General features: G+C 33.8%; 1 protein-coding gene across 1 annotated transcript; it reads right to left on the reverse strand.

Moving 5' to 3' along the window:
- Positions 1-2,954: 2,954 nt before the first annotated feature.
- On the reverse strand, positions 2,955-18,747 carry LOC145261211 (uncharacterized). Its single transcript, XM_080119555.1, has 4 exons — positions 18,598-18,747; positions 11,744-11,812; positions 9,787-10,006; positions 2,955-3,541 (listed from the first exon to the last, which is right to left on the reverse strand). The coding sequence occupies exons 1-4, from the start codon at positions 18,614-18,616 to the stop codon at positions 3,094-3,096; spliced, it is 756 nt and encodes a 251-aa protein (XP_079975681.1). The 5' UTR covers positions 18,617-18,747; the 3' UTR covers positions 2,955-3,093.
- Between the last annotated feature and the right edge of the window lie 951 nt (positions 18,748-19,698).

Here is a 19,698-nt window from a genome sequence, read left to right on the forward strand (position 1 = left end):
CAGCAAAATTCCACCCCTACACTATAGAGATCCCTAGATGCCGTAAAGATTTATACTTGAATAGCTTTTCCCCTCAGACTGCTGCACTTTGGAATTCCCTCCCAGGCCCCTAAATAGTATCCCGTCAAATCTGGTCCCAAATAATAGCCCCTCACTATTAAGTGGCTCTGTGCCCGGTTTGGGGTGAAATGACCCCCCCCCCCCAAAAAAAAAAAAAAAATGAAGATTGTCAATTGTTAAAATGTAAGCTAAAATTATTTTTGGTAAAACAAAATCTTTCGGAAATATCAACTTGAGAAGGAAGGGGGGGGGAGCGTGGTTTGATGTGAGACGTATATAGCAAATTGAACTAACATAGAAAACTGAATCCCGTCCTAAAAATTGAAGCTTAAGCTTGAAAAAAAAAAAAAAAAAAAAAAAAAGTTGCCAGTCCATATTCCCCACCCCCATAAACAAACAAAAATAAAAATTTATGATGTACTTACATACATCATAATGAAAATAAAACATCGTACACCAAAAATCAGATAAATTAATCAAATAATTTTAAAATGATTAATGCCTGCCCCTCCCCATGTTAAGAATGGTTTTCTAAAATCTCACAACTTCAAATTATTTGGAATTATTTCCCTAGTCCTGCAAAATGGCGTCGAGAGATGATCAATTGTTGTTTAGCCATAAAATTTGATTTTTTCTTTTTTAAAATAAAACTGTTTTGATTAATGTGATTTTTGGTGTGCGATATCTTATTTTTCATCACGTGTATGTACATTAGAACGATTTTTTCTATTTTTTTGTTTATTCATGGGGGTGGGGAATACGGACTAGCAACTTGTTTTTTTTTTTTTTTTTTTATCAAGCATCAATTTTTAAGATGGGGTTCAGTTTTCTATGTTAGTGTAATTTGCTTTATAAGTCGAACATCAAATCACCCCCCCCCCCCCCCGGTTCATATTTCCGAAGGATTTTGTTGCAATTTCTAAATTTTTTTTTTTTTTTTTAAATTTTTTTTTTATAACAAAAACGATCTTTGGCTTACTTTTGTCAATTTATTTTTTATTCATGCGGGGTTGGGGGGGGGGGTGGTAGATTTACAAAGAAAAGGAAAGAAAAAAAAAAATAATCACAGATTTTTTAATTTACAAAAAAGCCAAAGATTTGTTTTCTATAACATATAAGTAAAAATCTTTTAGAGATCACCCCCCGCCCCCCGCCACCATCCCCACCTCTTCCAATTTTATAGGATAATTTGAAAAATTAAACAGCTGGCTGGAGTATTAAATTTCAACAGATGCTGTAACGTTACACATGTTCCCCACACACGTTTAACATGTAGACACCTGGAACCCAACACGTTGTAGCAGAGTATGTTGCAAGGAATGTAGGGTAAGTAATAACTCAACTCCTTTTTTTTTTTTTTGTAACAACATTTATTCCCGAGTACTTTCCCAAATAAATCGAGGTTGTGCTCCTTCTCTCTGAACTTTCTCCTCTCAAACGTCGTTTCGAACATACTCCTATCTGCGCACGCATTCTTTTTTTATAGTCTTTTTCTTTTTCCCTACCGTGACGTCATTTCACACATAGCTTGGCCTTTACATGCAGCCACCATATTTTGTTACAATGCTTTAAAGAATTTATTACTAGGCAATAAATTTGCATAAAAGTTTTCCTATAAGACACTAGCGGGACGTGTGGAAATTCCACAGCGGCATTCTTCAGATGTAATATATTGCTGCTGGGCATTCTGCGGCCAGGGTTTTGAGTGAAGGCCACATCATGTCACCTCACATCTTCAAAGTCAGCTTGAAAGTCAACACCAAAGTGTACCTGGATGTGCTGAAGAGTGTGGTGATCCCCTGGTGCAATCGAGTGGCCGCTGGGAGACCCTCGGTGTGGCAGTAGGACTCAGCGTCGGCCCACAAGTCAAAAGAGACCCAGGCTTGTCTTCAGAAGGAGTGCTACGACTTTGTACCCTCCTCTCATTGCCCCCCCCCCCCCCACCTGAAATCGCTGGACTACTTCGTTTGGTCATACGTCGAGAACATCACCAACCTGACCTCCCACTACACCAAAGCCAGCCTGATCGCCGCTGACCACCTGGTATTTGCTGAGCTCCCGCTGGTGCTCTTTGGAAAAAGCATGCTCCCCGTTCCAGACAATAGATAGAGTTCAAAATAGACTTCGTAGCCTCGTAGGAGATGTCCTTTTCTCTTCCTTTCAACCTCTATCTCACAGAAGAGATGTTGCAAGTTTGTCTCTGATGTATCGTTATTTTCATGGAAAGTGTTCGACTGAGCTTCAATCTATGGTCCCCCCTCGCCAAACTTTCACAAGAAACACTCGTCTAACTGTAAACACTATCAATAATTCCCCCCACTCTTTATCTGTGCCTAAACTTAAACGTAGATTCCATGAACAAAGCTTCTTTCTTAGAACTGCACGCCTGTGGAATTGTCTTCCGTTTTCCTGCTTTCCGGCTGACTACAATATGGTTGTCTTCAAGTCTAACGTAAATAAGTTCTTGATGAGCCGTTCCATATAAGTTATCAAATTTACCAAATTTTCATTACTAATGATTACTATATTGTCCAATTTCTACTGTACACTCTTTAACCCTTATCCTTGAGTGGCCTCTTGGCCTTGATAATGTGGTGATGCCTATGTAAAAAAAAAAAAAAAAAAAAAAAAAAAAGACAATTATTGAGGTGGTGATTGAGGCTCAATGCGGCTACATTGAATAGATGTCAGTTCTACAACATAATCAAGTTACCCGAATTGATTTTTTTTGATAAAAATTTTAAAATAAAGTTGTAGTGTTGTTTTCTTTAGGGGGGACAACTTTATTGTTCCACCCTGTATAATGCTACTAAACCAGATGTCTGTTTTTTTTTAAAGGGTGGAAGAGTCTATAAAAATCATTCTATGATTGGAAATTTGTGACTACAAAAAAAAAAAAAAAAAAAAAAAGAAACCAAAGAATGATAAAACGTGTTTGATGAGAGGATAAATGCGATACAAACAAACACGATGGGGATACCAGTCTGAGATTCAAAGAAAAATGAAATGATAAAAATTATTCGTCTTTTCTCGTCAATTGCTGTTTTCGGTGTCTGAACGATGCCGATGTTTTGTTTTGTGATATTTCTTGCTTTTTTTCGGGTGTCGCCTTTTCTGCGACGATTCTTCTGATTTTGAGTCTATGCTCTTTTTTTTCTTTTTGCTGCTGTGATTCGACTTTTTGGGGTCGGAGTCGGACTCTGAGTCCGAGTTGGAAGATTTTTTCTTACTCTTATGTTTTTTCTTGTGATTCTTTCTGCCGTCTTCACCACTGCTACTGTCGGCTTGGTGATGCCGTTTCTTGCTTTTCGAGGTTATCTTCTCTCTTTTATGTTTTTGTCCATCGTCTTTCTTGCCCTCTGACATGGACTCACCATCAGAGTCAAACGATCTGCTTGAGCGGCTGTCAGTAGAAGAACTCTGGTGACGTCTTTTCTTTTTCGAGTGTTTATCTTTCACTGGAGATCTTGATCGGGTTTTCCTGTAAAAAAAAAAAAAAAAAAAAAAAAAAAAAAAAAAAAAAAAAAAAAGAAAAATGAAATTAACAAACACAACATAAATATACAACTCAATGCAATCCTCTACCTGCCAACGATGGAGTACTGTTGCCACATCTGGGCAGGAGCTACTAAAAGCAGCTTATCCTGCCTTGACAGAGTTCAAAATAGACTTTGTAGCTTAGTGGGGGATGCCCTTTTCTCTTCCTTGCAACCTCTTTCCACAGAAGAGACGTTGCGAGCATGTCTCTACTTTATCCTTATTTTCATGGCAAGTGCTCATCTGAACTTCAATCTATGCCCCCCCTCGCCAAACTTTCACGAAAAACACTCGTCTAGTCAAAACCACTATCAATAATTTTCCGCACTCTTTATCTGTGCTTAAACGTAAATCCAGATTCAATGAAAAAAGCTTTCTTAGAACTGCACGCCTGTGGAACTCTTTCGATTGCCTGCTTTTCAGCTGACTACAATCTGATTGCCTTCAAGTCCAATGTAAACAAGTTCTTGATGAACCGTCCCCCTTAGTAATCCAATTTACAGAATTTACACTACTTATGTTTACTACGCTATAATCACATTGACTAATGTATACCCATTAACCCTTATTCTCAAGTGGCCACTTCTTTTAAGTCCAATGTAAACAAATTCTTGTTGAGTTGTCCTCGTAAATAATTGGTCACCTAACATTTTTTAACTCTTATTTCTCGAGTAGCCTTTCGTCCTTTTTACTCCGGAGCAAAAAAAATGAAGAAAAGAAAAAAGGAAAAAGTTAAAAAAAAAAAAAAAAAAGAGACAGATAAGCATAGGTGTAATGTGGCCATCACTTTTTAACTGTCATTACACTTCAAACCTTCCATGTTGTCTGATATTTCATAGCAAAAAAGAAAAGAAATAAAAATCCAACTCAACATTTTTTTTTTTAAGTACAAATGAAACAAATTTATTTGTGGTTCTTTCAAAACAATGCATTTCATATTTTCGCTTTCTTTCCTCCCTTTAGCTTTATTTTTCCCTATTTAGCTTTTTTTTATCTCTTTCTTTCCTCTCTTTAGCTTTATTTTTCCCTCTTTAGCTTTTTTTTATCTCTTTCTTTCCTCTCATTAGCTTTATTTTTCCCTCTTTAGCTTTTTTTTTTTTAAATCTCTTTTCCTCTCTTTAGCCTTTTTTTATCTCTTTCTTTCCTCCCTTTAGCTTTATTTTTCCCTCTTTAGCTTTTTTTTAAATCTCTTTCTTTCCTCTCTTTAGCTTTATTTTTCCCTCTTTAGCTTTTTTTTATCTCTTTTTCCTCTCATTAGCTTTATTTTTCCCTCTTTAGCTTTTTTATCTCTTTCTTTCCTCTCTTTAGCTTTATTTTTCCATCTTTAGCATTTTTCTTTCTTTCCTCTTTAGCCTTATTTCATCTTCTTTAGCTTTCTTTCTTTCCGTTCTTTAGCTTTATTTTTCTCTTTCCCTTCTTTATTTTCCATTTTGTTGCTTTATTTTTCCCCTCTATAGCCTTATCTTTTAATTTAGTTTTCTTTTCCTCTTCTTTAGCCTTTTTTTCCCCCCCTCTATGGCTTCCTTTTCCCCCCCTCTATGGCTTCCTTTTCCCCCCCTCTATGGCTTCCTTTTCCTCTCTTTAGGTTCGTTCTAATTAGTATTATACTAGATATTTGCTTTCGACTATAATTAACTATTTCAGTCGAGATTTATTATTAGTTTTATTACTGCTAATAAACAGAATGTATGCCTGAGAGAGAATGAGAGAGAAGGGAGGGACGGAGGGAGAAAAAGGAAAGAGAGAAAAAAGAAAGAGAAAAAAAGAAAGAAAAAAAAATAGAAAAGAAAGAATAGAAAAAATAGAAAAAAGAAATAGAAAAAATAGAAAAAAGAAAGAGATAAAAGAAAAAAGAGAAAAAGAAAAAAAAGAGAAAAAGAAAAAAGAGAAAAAGAAAAAAAAGAGAAAAAGAAAAAAGAGAAAAAGAAAAAAAGAAAAAAGAGAAAAAGAAAAAAGAGAAAGAGAAAAAAGAGAAAAAGAAAAGAGAAAAAAGAGAAAAAGAAAAGAGAAAAAAGAGAAAAAGAAAAGAGAAAAAAGAGAAAAAAGAGAAAAAAAAGAGAAAAAAGAAAGAAAAAGAAAAGAGAAAAAGAGAAAAAAAGAAAAAAGAGAAAAAAAAAACAAAAAAAAAACTGACTAAATTAAATTACAAATGAAATGTATTTATTTGTGGTTCTTCCAAAACAACGCATTTCATTATATTTCCAAAGTCTTTTTACACACACTTATAAAAAGTCTTTGTCTCCTCACCACCAGCCAACACTTTAAAGCCCTCATATTCACACGTTCATCTCACGTGGCATGCAACTTGCTTACCTCTGCTCCTTGCCACATTGTGCATTTTTTTCTCTCACCACACACAAGCAAAAAGAAAAAAAAAAACAGAAAGCGCCCTATCACTTCCTTTGCTGTATTTTTTTCTGCTTTTCTTGTGACGCAAACTTGTTAATTTGCATACATACTTTAATGGCTGCTGCTGCTAATATTTTCTCACATGCACTCATACACGCTCTGTTACATAAAGGTGACTCTTCCGTCAATGGCTCCTAGTCACAATTCCTATAGCAATCCAACCACATATCATACAAATAAACTTCAGTTTACATCTGACGTATCAAACAAGTTTCAGTCATAAATGTTCACCAATCTCTTTATCATCATCAGATTACAGAAAGAATGGAGCTTATCCAGTTGTACCACAATATTAAGAAATGAAAATTGCAGAAAACCTTTAAATACTTATCTGCTTGGTTGAAACATGGCTGTATATCAAAGTTTATGCAAATTAATCTAGTATTTTTTTTCATGAAATAAAATCAAATTTGATTTTATAAATGCTTTCCAGCCGGTGTTGTTATTATTATGACTGTGTGTTGAATTATGTCCCTTGGTCGTAGAATTTCATGGATAAGACATTAAAATGTGTTATTTGTTCGAAAAAAAAAAAAAAAAATCTGATGAATTTCCGTAATTTTTTATCTGTTTTAAACCTAACAAGTAAGTACATAACATTTTTGTAGCATTCTGATTTTCTTTTTAGGAGCAGTTTTTCATATTGAGGTAAAAACTGAATAAGCATGGAAAGAACAATTGTGAATTTTTTAAAAACAAATTGCTGGGTGGCATTATTTTTTTAGAGGGAAAAGGTCAACTTATATATTAGCCATGTTGTATTTTTTATCAGTTCCTCATTGTTAAATTCCTTTTTTTTTTTTTTTTTTTCCAAAGCTGCCTTTTATTAATAGAGCGAGTGCCCTCGTCTGCAACTTGGGAAAACATGTTAGATAACTTGAGAAAACTGCACACCATTTTTTTTTTTTTTTCAAACATTTGGGCCAGAGTTTACTTCAAATGTGAATTATTCTCATATCAGGATCTATGAGAAACACCTGTACAAAGAGACCGAAGACACCCAAGAGTGGATTCCAGTAAGCATTTAACTGCACAGTAATAGGATTGATGGTGCTGTGGGAGCTGTGGGAGAAAGAGGGATGAGCAGATTCTGTCATCATCTTACATGATATATTGGGAGGATATAAAATCTGTACATTTTCCTTGTTCACCAGGACAATGCACCTGCTCACGATGCCATGAGCATTCGGAAGTTCCTAGCTGAAAAACACACTGCTATTAAGGAACAACCTCTATGTTTACCTGATCTTACCCCAACTGACATCTCTCTCCCCAACTTCCCCACATTATCAAGGAGATCTGTTTCAGTCATGTAGAGTTCATCAAGTTAGCCATAAAGATGGAGCTGAGAAGTGCATAGAAAGATGAAAAAAGTCCACTAGACACAGAGAGAGAGGGAGTTGGGGGGGGGGGAGAGAGATTACTTTGAAGGGAGAACAACCATGTTGCTTTTTATTTGGTAATTAGCAAGTTTTTCCAGTATTGCTTGGAACTATAAAAACAAAACAGAAGAGGTTATGGTTATAGTCAGCTAACATACTTCCTAACTTGTGGTGTAGGACTACCAAAAGTGGTGACAAGGCAAATCAGTTCTTTCACTTTTTTTCTCTCATGCCTATTTCCCCTGTGCATGTACGCTTTTTTTTTTTCCATTTTTTTTTTTTTTTTTTTTTCCATCTTTTTTTTTTTTTTTTTCCATCTTTTTTTTTTTTTTTTATTTAATAATCACTGAAAAGTTTTGGTCTTATTTTAATTAAAAACAAGATGAGCATGCAGAGTCCCACTCCACGAAAAATTTACTTTCATTATGACTAATGTCTGTGCAAAATTTTTTAAAAATTCAAAGAGTGGTTATTGAGAAAAGTGCGAACAAACAAACGATTTTTGGGCAATTTTACTCCTATAATGTCCCCTAGAGGGGACAACCAGAGTTATCCTGGAAAATCTGTTCTAGAAAAATTTGACTTTCATCATGACTAATGTTTGTGCAAATTTTTTAAAAAATCCAATGTGTGGTTATTGAGAAAAATATGAACATATGAACAGGAGTGAAATACTAAGTCCAATAACTCCTTTGTCGGGAAACCAATTATTGAAATTAGTTTTATTTATTTTTTTTTAAAACTTACTTTAAAGATTTTTTTCAATAACTAACTATTTAATAAAGAAAGTGTTATTTTTATCGTTATAATTTTGTTAATTTTTATTGTATACTTTTTTGAAAAAGTCCTTCTTATATTTTATTTCGATAAATTGCTTCACAATATAAATACTCAAGAATAATAGAAATGAAGGAACTGATTTGCTATGTCACCGTGTCTGGTAGTGCCATGCTGGAAGTTAGGAAGTATGTTAGCTGACTATAACCAAGACTAAAAACGTGCATGCACCATTTTTATATTTAAACTTTTATCTTTCTACCTTTTGCGATCTGTCTTCTATCTCACATCCCCGATTTAAAAAAAAAAAAATGTCTCCTAATCCACAGTTCTTTTTATAGTGCTGGATTTTCTCCACATTAAAAGCCAATTTTGTATCTAACACTGCCTCCGTAGGTAGACAAGTAGTTAAGGACAGACTTGTTGCGTACCAGAAATACACCATCAACTTTCCGCTAATCAGTACAGAGAAGCCATTACAGCAGAATGGAACGATACATGCCGCCCCCTCCCCCTAATATTTTTAGTATTACAACCTCAGTTATGCAGCAACTTTTGATGAATACTTGCTTCTTTTCCCTCTTTAATAAGTCCTTTAAGCCCGGTAAAACTGTTTATACTAACTGGGAGAAGGAGCAAAGGTGGTTCACTGGTGCCTTAAAACCAGTCACTTTGGGCAGGTGGGGTTCGTCAACTTTGGATGGTAGCTCACCTAGGAGAAAGCAATTCTGATTCAAAACCTCCGCTGCCTTGCAGGATCACGCCATCAAAGGAAAGACTAAGGGAGTAAACCCCAACATAAAATCTGGAGATGGAGTCCCTAAGGTGGACTGACTTTATATTGTCATCACCGGCAACTACTGCAGCGCAGTTAGAGCCAAGCTGTATCGACCATCTTTCCCTTGGATCCTCTAGCTTTGAGGAGAGGGTGGAGACTGCTGCATGGGCAACAACTATCCTCCCATATCCCCCTGCCCAGGCTAAATAGCTCCACTGCTACACAATCGTCTCCTGAGATAGACAGTTGCCAACAACAACAACGCTCATACTCATTTATATATCAAGGTGTTTTACTTTTAATAACTGATATTCATACTTAGTATTCCAAACAAATCACCTCTCTGGATACTAACCAGGCTCAACATTGTTTAACTATGGTAATCACATAGACCTACATCTTATATACATTGTTCAACTGCACCTCCTCCAGTTTCACAGTCCTGGATATGACCTTGAACTATATCCGATGGTGAGGCCCCAGCTTGTGGGCTTTGGGGAGTGTGGAGCCACCCTTTAATTGCCATTGCTCCCAGGTCTACTCTGACCTGGAGTGGTAGTACCTGTTAGGGTCCCAACTTTAGTTTAAATAGAAACCGACTTGAAAAAAAAAAAAAAACAAAAAAAAAAAAAACATATTAACAAATTATTTTTCTTTCAAAATCACTGGATTTGGCATTAAATAACCTGAAAAGGGTTGATATGCTATAAAACAAAACCAACCAACCCAGTTTCACAAGTGTAGAGGAGGAATCCAACGAGCCAATGGTGACATCGAAAGACACAAGACGAACAAACAGTCTGATGTGCAAATAAACACCAGGAATAAAGAATTCAAACTCACTTTTCTTTCTTTTTGCTCTTTTTTGTGCGAATTTCGTGTTTGGATTTCTTTCCAGACTTCTCTTTGCTTTCATGTTCCGCTTGCCGCAGCTGAACCAGTGGAGAAATAAACTCCTCCACATCCTCCTCACTCTCTGAACTTGTACTGCTCACGTCCAACAAGACATCTTTCCTTGGATCGGCTTTTATGAAATTTCTGCACTGGAATGTCAAATGGCCAGCTGAAAAAAATTAATAAATAAAATAAATGTATTAAATTTATGAATTTTGGGGATGAAGATTGATAATTCGTATTGTTTGGAATCTTTCTGTCAAACTCGGGCAATCTGCATAGGATTCTGAACGGAAGCCTTCATTTAATCTACGGGGACAGCGAGCTTTCATTCTGTCAGCTATGACTGGGTAGAAGTCTTAAGTAATTCACAATTGTAGTTTGAATTGCACTGAGAATGTAACTTACAACTGAATTTTACCAAGTACTTTATCCACTACGCCACGAGTCCTTCCAGAGTTCGACAAGATACACACAGGTCAGAGGTTACATTGACCATAAATGTTGTAGGAATAACATTCAAGATGAGAACAGTAGTCTGAAGAATATAAAAAAAAACTTTGTTGCTTAAAATTTGATAATGAAACCTGGAAAAAAAAAAACACCTTTCAAAATGGAAGTTGAAAAAAAAAAAAAAAAAAAAAAAAAAAAAAAGATAAGTCTCATGGATACAAATGAACATCGAATAAACACTCCTCCAAATAACAATCGCCTTCATATAATTTTTTTGTTTTTTAATCTATTGACATGAAGCTTAATAATTAGGTGCAGTGGATAGAGGGGCTGAGTCTCTACAGTTCCAGGTAAGCATTGTCTGAAGTAGCAGTTTCAATCCTACCCAAAGCAGGCCAGAAGATTAGCTGGCCAAAAACGTGGTGAGAAAACAACTATTGAAGGCAGTAATTACTGAGGATACAGTTATAAGACTCAGCATTCTTATCCTATCTGAAGTAGCGCGTTTGATTCACAGTTTATTCATGCCACTATATTCATTTATTTACGACTGAACGAATTAGTTCAACTAGGTCACAAAGGGTTAAATATGTATTGCCATTATTCATAACTCATTTTCCTATAACAACCCCGTTGTCTATCTTTTTATATTTTATATTTCTTTCCCCAATGAGGTTAGATGATTATCATTTTCCAAGCTGGATAAACGACTGTAGAAGCATGGAATCCTTAAATTGTAGGTCAGTCAAAGAAAATTTGGAAGCAATAACAGTCTTTCATAACACAGCAATAAATGAACACAAGTCTTGTGTTTTTTCTGGATAAAGTGAGTTTATTTCTGCAGTTCTGGGTCAAAGATGGGTTGCCAATTAGTTTCTCATCTTAAAGAGATGAGCGTATTGAATTCTTGCCACATTTCAATCACAATGCGAGTTTCACCATTCTTAGGAAACGACTGCATCTGCCATTGTTACTTACAGACTGTGTGATCTGTTCTACCCAAAGCCAGACTGTCTTGCTCTCTTACAAATCTTATTCATTAACGTGAATCTGGTCACAAATCTTGCCAACTCTCGTTTTTACAAGTTGAGCTCAGCACAAATGTTCATCTCCATTTACTTCTCCGACGTAACCCCATGACTTTTTTCTCCTGTTACTTAGCTGCGTTGCATTCTGCGACATTTTTAACTCAATACGTTTTGAAACTAAAACAATGGGACCCCTTTACTCAAATCTGCCACTAATGCACTAGCTAAAAAACTGTCAGTCTGTCTATATAGGGCCCCATTGTACAGCACCGAGTATCAACCCATAAATAAAAAGCCACAGCAAGCACCTCTCAAATAGTACGGACAATTTCTTAAGTTTGAGTATTGCATTGCTTGGAAAATCATATTTATCGGTTCTCAGTGGAGGAGGAAATAAAATATCAAAAGATTTAAAGAAAACGTACCATAACCACATTTTTTGCAAGCCGCTCTGTTACCTTCATTAACTTGATGGGTTAATTTGGAGATCAATCCTGAAAAAAAAAAATAAATAAATAAAAAATTGAAATATGTGCTGCTAATTTATTATTATACCAAATGTGAGTCAATCAACATTTGTTGATAGTAATTACTATAATGCATAGAACTTTAAAAAATAAACCAAAAGAGATAAGATTAGTCTAACTAGTTGTGAATAGAAGACATTAAATCATGCAGTAGTACTAATTTGGTACTATGGTGCATAATACTTCGGAAAAGTAATTCCGATAAGTTTTGAAAACAGTTAAAAAAAAAAAAAGTAAAAGATGATCACACATTTTTAGCAAAATATTGGACTTACAACAATAAAAAAACCTAAAAATGATTTTATCATTATTTCCGACATTTCAAATTTTTCAAATTTCTCATTTAAATTTTATTCAAAATAAGCGTCTTCTAAAAGTGTGTTATATATCTTTTACTTTAAATTTCCAGCTTGAAGCCGGAGCAAAACACATGTGAAATCACCGGAACAGCACGTATATTTCTCTTCTACTCCGAGAAGTTATCTCCTCCTTAACACCAAAATGAAAAAAAAATGGGGGGAAAAAAAAAAATCACGGACTGGACTCCCTACCCTCTGATGAAGCTGTTTTTAGCGAAATATTGGACTTACAACAACAAAAAGTAAATAAAATGATCATTGTTTTCAACACTTCAAAGTTTTCAAATTTCTCATTTAAATTTTAAAAAAGAGTTTAAAAAAATTCACAAATATATATATATATTAATTTTATTTATACAAACATTAATGGCTACATATGTGCATACATGTTTCTGTAATCACCCACGTTGGGGGATTACGTCTTCAGGCCAAGAATTACCGTCGAAAGTATGTAGCCATTAATGTTTGTATAAATAAAATTAATACACCTGCTCTGTTCACTCATTGAGCACTATTTTGGTAGACACATGTTGTTTCATTGGATGTACTTCTAGGAAACTAAACTCTACTGGCTATATATATATATATATATATATATATATATATATATATATATATACTTAATTTTATTTTCTGGATAAATGTTGTCTGCTACAAATTGTTCCAACTGAGTTAATTCCCCTTTTGTTTCCGTTCAGTGACCCAATATGTCCACCTCAGCATGTAACTACGAAACCGTTTTTTATGAATAATTATTTTTCTACCTTATTGTTTTTCATAATTGTTGGATATGTTACTATTTGAGACAAGACAATTCCATAGGTACCATTTGTTTTACTTGAAATTCAATATTTTTTCGTTATTTTAATATTGCAAACTACTTCAGCAATTTCTAGTACTGACTATATGTCCCGCCCTTTGCACATTCCATTTTTGCCATCTTTGAAGTCTTGATAATGACTTAAAAAATCTAAACTAAACAAAATACTGTTAGAAACGTACCTAATAAATGTAACAGTAACATTTATTATATGGGTTTTTATTAGTATTTTGTTTATTTTTAAGTTATTGTCGAGACTTGAAACATGTAAAAGTCAAATCGCGGACACATTTTTTTTCTTTCTCACATAACATTAGACAAAAAAAAAAAAAAAAAAAAAAAAAAAAAAAAATCGCTATCACTAAAACCCTTATCCAGTTAGATAGACACTTATCTTAGCTTTGATAACATTTACGTGTTATATTTTCATCACTTTTTTGTAACTGTCTATAGTAAACCAAGCCACAGTATTTTTTATTCAAATTTATGAAGAAACTGTTTCAGGTGATATCATCATTTAGTTTTTTTTTTTTTTTTTTTTTGCAGATTTCAGAAAATGCTTAAAAAAATTACAAAAGTACTTATGCAGGATACAGACAGTGTTGAAACAATATTATTTAGAAACCCATTCTTAACATGGGGAGGGGGGATTTTTTTAAAACTGTATTTTCATTTAATTTATTAAAATTTACTTTAACTGCAATTCAATATTCACCGTTAAATTGACGACTGAGGTTTTCGAGTATGCTGAAAACGAATATCACATTTAAATTTGAGGTAGGCAAGTATTTTTCTGGATATTAAGATCTTCATTATCCAATGCAATTCATTATGCTTTCACTGGCAGCCATGTTTTTTCAAGCTGAAAAGTACTAATGTTCATGTGCGTTACAAAATATCACCTGCCCATGCTAAGAATGGCGAATGCCACTGACATTTATTAAGTAATGCATTGGAAATAAATTGTTTTAATATCCAGAAAACTTCTTGTCTGTGCCAAATCTGAATGTGATATTCGTTTTCAGCATACCCGAAAACGTTTCAAGTCGTCAATTTTAAGGTTGAGTGTTAAGGTGGAAAGAAAATAAGAATTTATCAAATGATTTTTAGAATATCTCATCATCTTCGTTTCGTGACTGGTATATACATCATAAAGACTTTTTGCTACTTGTTAAGATATAGCTGACAGATCCATTAAAAAAAAATATATCGTTTTAAACAAAAACAATATTATGTACTTAATTGTCATGTCGAAAATAGTAATATATCCAAAAATTACAAATCATCGAGTAGAAATTTATTTATAGTTAAAAGTAATTTTTACGAAAAATTGGATAAAGCCACATTTTTCTTAGACGTTATAAAGTAGATGGTAAGAATCTACACACAGGGGACATAACTCTAAAAGGAATATTTTAGATTTTTTGTGTCATGGCTGCAATATTTGTTGTCTATAGCGATCGATTTTTTTAAATTTTTTTTTTTTTTTTTTTACTAAAAGCTCAATAGTAATTGTTCTACTCAATGAATTTTCGTAATTTTTAGATATATTATTATTTCCAACATGACAATTAAGTATGTAATGTTGCTTTGGTACTTCTGCAGTTAAAATTTCGTTTTTCCTGCAAGTCTCACTCAGCAACGCCCAGCAAATGATGAAAACCACCGGAATATACAGAGCTAACGGAAGTAAAAAAAAACAAACAAAAAAAAAAAAAACTATCGTAATAAATTCATAAATTTTACTGTTTTTATTTATTTTTTATGGGCAAGCGTTTTTTTGGGGGATTATAAAAGTTTTGTTTCTTTGAATTTGTAAGCAAATATATTTTTCGTCGGGTTTGTGTTTGGAAAGTTGGTGCTAGTGCATTATTGACCCGCGCTATGTTTTAAATAGTATTTTAAAGTTTAATTAAAGTTTTAGATTTTTTATTTTTTTATTGAAAGGTTAAAGTACAGAATAGGTACAAAACACCCTTCTAACCCCATGTTAAGAATGGCTTTCTAACATTATTTCAGCATGAATCAATAAGTGAGTATTTCTTGGGCATTGAATTCCATGGTGGCCATATATTAATTTAATAGTCGCTCCCTTACTTTTTTTTTTTTTTTTACATTGGAGTCACCACTTATCAAGGCCCGGAGGTCACTCGAGGATAAGGGTTATAGAGTGTATAGTAGTCAATGGGATAATATTGTTTGTTAAATTGGATTATTTAAGGGAGCGGTTCATCAAGAATTTGTTTATGTTGAACTTGAAGAAAAGTTGAAATCAGCTGGGAAGCAGGCAAATGGAAGAGAGTTCCACAGGTATGCAGTTCTAAGAAAGAAGCTTTGTTCATGGAACCTACATTTTGATTTAGGCACAGATAAAGAGTGGGGAAAATGATTGACAGTGGTGTTTATTGTGAAAGATTGGCGAGGGGGGACCAGAGATTGGAGTTCAGACGAGCATTTGTCATGGAAATAACGATAAAACAAAGACAGGCTCGCAATGTCTCTTCTGTGGGAAAGAGGTTGCAGGGAAGAGAAAAGGGCATCCCCACTAAGCTATGAAGTCTATTTTGAACTCTGTCAAGGCAGGATAAGCTCTTTCTAGCAGATCCTGCCCAGATGTGGCAACAGTACTCCATCCTTGGATGTACTTGGCTTTTATATAGATACAGAATTGCCTCAGGAGTGAGATATCTACTGGAGCGGTAGAAGGATCCCACCATTTTTCCAGCGACCTTGGCAACAGATTTGATATATGTGTTCCATTTCAGATCAGGAGTAAAGGTCAAACCCAGAAGCTTGTCAAAACATGGAGCCTCTCCAAGCCTCCCTTAGTAAAGGCTAACGCATGCTCACATAACATTTTTTATTTTTTACATATTTAATTACCTTGGCTTAGTAACTAAACCATTTATTGATAATTTCTTGCTTTTACAAATATTTGTAATTTATTTATTTACTTATGTTGGCTTAACTCTTTTCATGAATATTAAAAAGAAAAATAACTAAACCATTTAGGTCCACTTCCACAATTTTCTTTGAAATGACTTTTATTGGTTTTCAGAAAATCTACGTGCGATAAATAAATGTACTTCTCTGCAGCCGACACCGACCCCCCCCCCCCTTGAATAGTATTTGCGACTGGATATGCTGACAACGAATATAAGTTAAATTTGGCAAATATTTTTTAACCCCTCCCCTGAAAAAAATGGTATTTATTCCGAAAGCCGTTCTTAACATTTGTGGAGGTGTACCGAATGCAAAAGGAAAAAAATACTAAGTTTTTTGATGAATATAAAAAAAAAAAAAAAAAAAAAAAAAAAAAAAATAATAAAAAAATAAAAAAAAAGCAACTAAACCATTTACAGAATTTCTCACTTTTACAAATATTTTTAATTTATATTCGCGGATGAAAAATATATTGTTGAATGGTGCGAAAACAAAGCGTTTTTGTAATAAACTTCGGGTTTGTTTTACTATACACATAAATTCGAAAAAGATGCTAAAACAAAATATAACAAATGTTATTAAAATCAAGATAAGTTACTTTACTACCTAACTGGATAATTTTTTTGTTTTTAATACTAGCATTTCAGCCTGGCGTTGCCCGGGTGTTTGGAGGTGTATGTTGAGCAAAAAAAGTGGTAATAGGAAGGCAGGCTCGAACCCGTACCACGAAGGAGGAAAAGAATGGGGGAAAAAAACGTGACGTCTTTGCTGTTACGACCACCGGCAAACCGGAAATGACGTAGGTTTAAATTAAGGCTAGACAATCGAAAAGAGGGGATGACTTTCGACAATATCTGCGAAAAAAAAATGACCCCTCCCTGTAGAAAAGTTCCCAATTGAAGGTGAAGAAATTAATGTTTTTAGCCAATTTCTCGTTGTCGTCTGAAAGATCGAGCTTCAAAACGATACTGATCTTGTGAAAATCAGTCGCCTCTCCCGAAAGTTTTAGGCAGACATGCAAACATACATACATTTATATATTGGTAGCTCTTCGACCCAAACCGATTAAAAAACTTGCCCTATCTCTGAATACCCTTTATGTATAATTTCAAATGTTTAGACAAGAAATTGTCTGAGTAATTTGGTAGATACCGCAGCGGCAATTTTTTTTTTTTTTAACTATTATAACCCCTTAACATTTGTTTTGGGCTCAAATCAAGTTATTAAGTTAGATCCATGCCCAAGGAACCTATATCTAAAATTTCAAGTGTTTAGACCCAAAATTGGCGGAGGAGTTTGGTAGAGTTCTCAAAGGTCAAATCGTTGAACTTTGACCCCTTAACAGCCAAATTTCTGGCCGAAAACCAATAACATAGATTTTCCCAAATCTCAGTACCCTGTATATCAAATTTAGACTAAAAATTGACAGAGTTATTGCGTAGGGAAATGTACACAGACACACACACAGATATACAAAGAACAAGGTTTATGAGAAGAAACCCAAAACAATAAATGATTTAAAAGATTACATTCATGTCGCATTCAGAGAAATTGATGAAGATCGGGATTTACGTCGCACTGTGTCAGAATGTCCTGGAGAGATTTGAAGAATGTTGCAATGTTGAAGGACATTTCGAGCATCTGAGAGATTAAATTATTTGTTTTTATGTTAACATGTATAATGAATTTCCCGCTGTTCTGGTGTCGAATTTCAAATAAATATTTAAACTATATGAATTTTTTCAAATAACCTAGTTAAAGAATTTCAAATACTAAATAACTGTAAACCTACTTTTGGGCCACTAGATATAGATTCATGAAAAAAGTCAAGCCAACGTAAGTAAGTAAATAAATAAAAAAGGTTACGTGTGCATGAGTTAGCCTTTACTAAGGGAGCGCATATTAAATGAATATGCTGGCCGCCATGGAATTCAACGCCCAATGAGTGCAAAGTGCACTAGTACCGAAAAGTTTTGGTATTTAAAAAGATTTTTTTGGTGCTAGTGCAGAGAGTGATCTGCGCTATTTTTTAAATCGTATTTTCAAGTTTAATTAAAGTTTTATTATATGTTTTTTTGTGGTTTGTATTACTGTACACATAGATCCGAAAAAGTTGTCAAAAAACAAATATATAACAAATAAATGTTATCAAAGGCAAGATAAGTTACTTTTCGGGTTTGTTTTACTTCACACAGATTCGAAAAAGTTGTCACAAAACAAATATATAACAAATTTTAATTGCCGCCATAAGTGACAATTTTAATAAACATCACAATTTAATAAACAAAAGATACAGTAAGAATTGAATTTAACTTGAAACCCAGTCTCAAAATAAATAAACAAATAAAAAAATATCACGGGCAGTAATCTGCAGAAGCACCGTTACAAAAAACAAAACAAAACAAAATGTTTTTATTTTGGTGAAAGCACGTTTTTCGAGGTTTCAGTCCCGATAGTTTTTAAACTGTTAGATGAGAACAAAAAATAACAAAAAAAAAACCTAAAGAGTATTACAGAAAAAAAATGAGATAACAAACCAAAATGAATAATAAACTTAAATACTAAAATATTTTCTTTTTTTTTGTTTACAAAAAATATTCTTTTAGAAAGAAAAGAGCAAAATTTAATACCTTGGATATCTTTTTGCATCTTCGACTTTTGCACGTGGAAAAACAAGAGTTACAAATAAGGGAGATAACGTGTTAAAGGGAGATAACTCTCATAGCCTTTTTTTTTTTTTAAATTTAAATTTAATTTTATTTTTTTATATCTGCGTAAAACAAGACACAAACCACAGTACTAATCATCTAACGTACTTCCTAATTTTCTGCGGAGCACTAGCGGAAGCGGTGTCGAGACAAATTAGTTCCTTCGCTTTTTTATGTATCGGATACGTTTTTTTTTTTTTGTGATAGGTACGGGCAAAAATGGTGGGAAAATATAGGGGGACATAGTTTTGAAAGCCGGTTTATCATAATTCTTTTTTCCGACTACTTTTTTTTTTATTGTATTCAAAAGATTAAAGTTAATTCCTAAAAGGAAAAAAAATACTTGTACAAGAGAGAGAGAGAGAGAGAGAGAGAGAGAGAGAGTTATAATGAAGAATGTTTTCACGGCTGACAATTTCAACTAAATTTTCAAGTTAAATAAATTCATTGTAAAAATCCTTTGAAAGATACATATTAGTTTTCTGGATCTATTTCAAAGATAATTAGTAAAGTAAAGTCCTAAGATATTGAATTTAAAAAAAAATCTTTTTTGTACAAAAAATTACTTAATTAACTCCCAAAAGCGAGAGATTTTGCTTTTGACAAATTTGCAACGAACGGAAGTTCTGTGAACATGTGTTATACCGAAACCCAAATGTTAGACAGTTGAAAGGCTGTCTGTAAATGACGTTGGGTAGTTCAGAAGAGGTAGGGGTGCTGGTTTCCTTTTTTATTCCCTCTAGGCGTGAATCTGTACATTCCTATCGCGACCTTTTGTATCATTTTTACCATTTTTTAAATTTAATTATTTTTCTATGTCCCTGCTTTTAAATTTAAAAAAGCAAATATTTATTTTTCAAGATTATATAAAATGTTACGCCGAAAGTTTCTCATTCATTCAAGCAAGGAATATACTAGAATCTTACATAAAGAATTATGCAAAACACGTCTAGAAGTGTAAGCCATGTTTAGTTTCAGAACAGTTTCCGATGGTTCGTTGTTCTACACAAGTCCTGAGAGGTG

This window comes from Euprymna scolopes, chromosome 37 (genome assembly GCF_053919585.1).
Source record: "Euprymna scolopes isolate OS-2025 chromosome 37, ASM5391958v1, whole genome shotgun sequence".
Lineage (NCBI taxonomy): Eukaryota > Metazoa > Mollusca > Cephalopoda > Sepiida > Sepiolidae > Euprymna > Euprymna scolopes.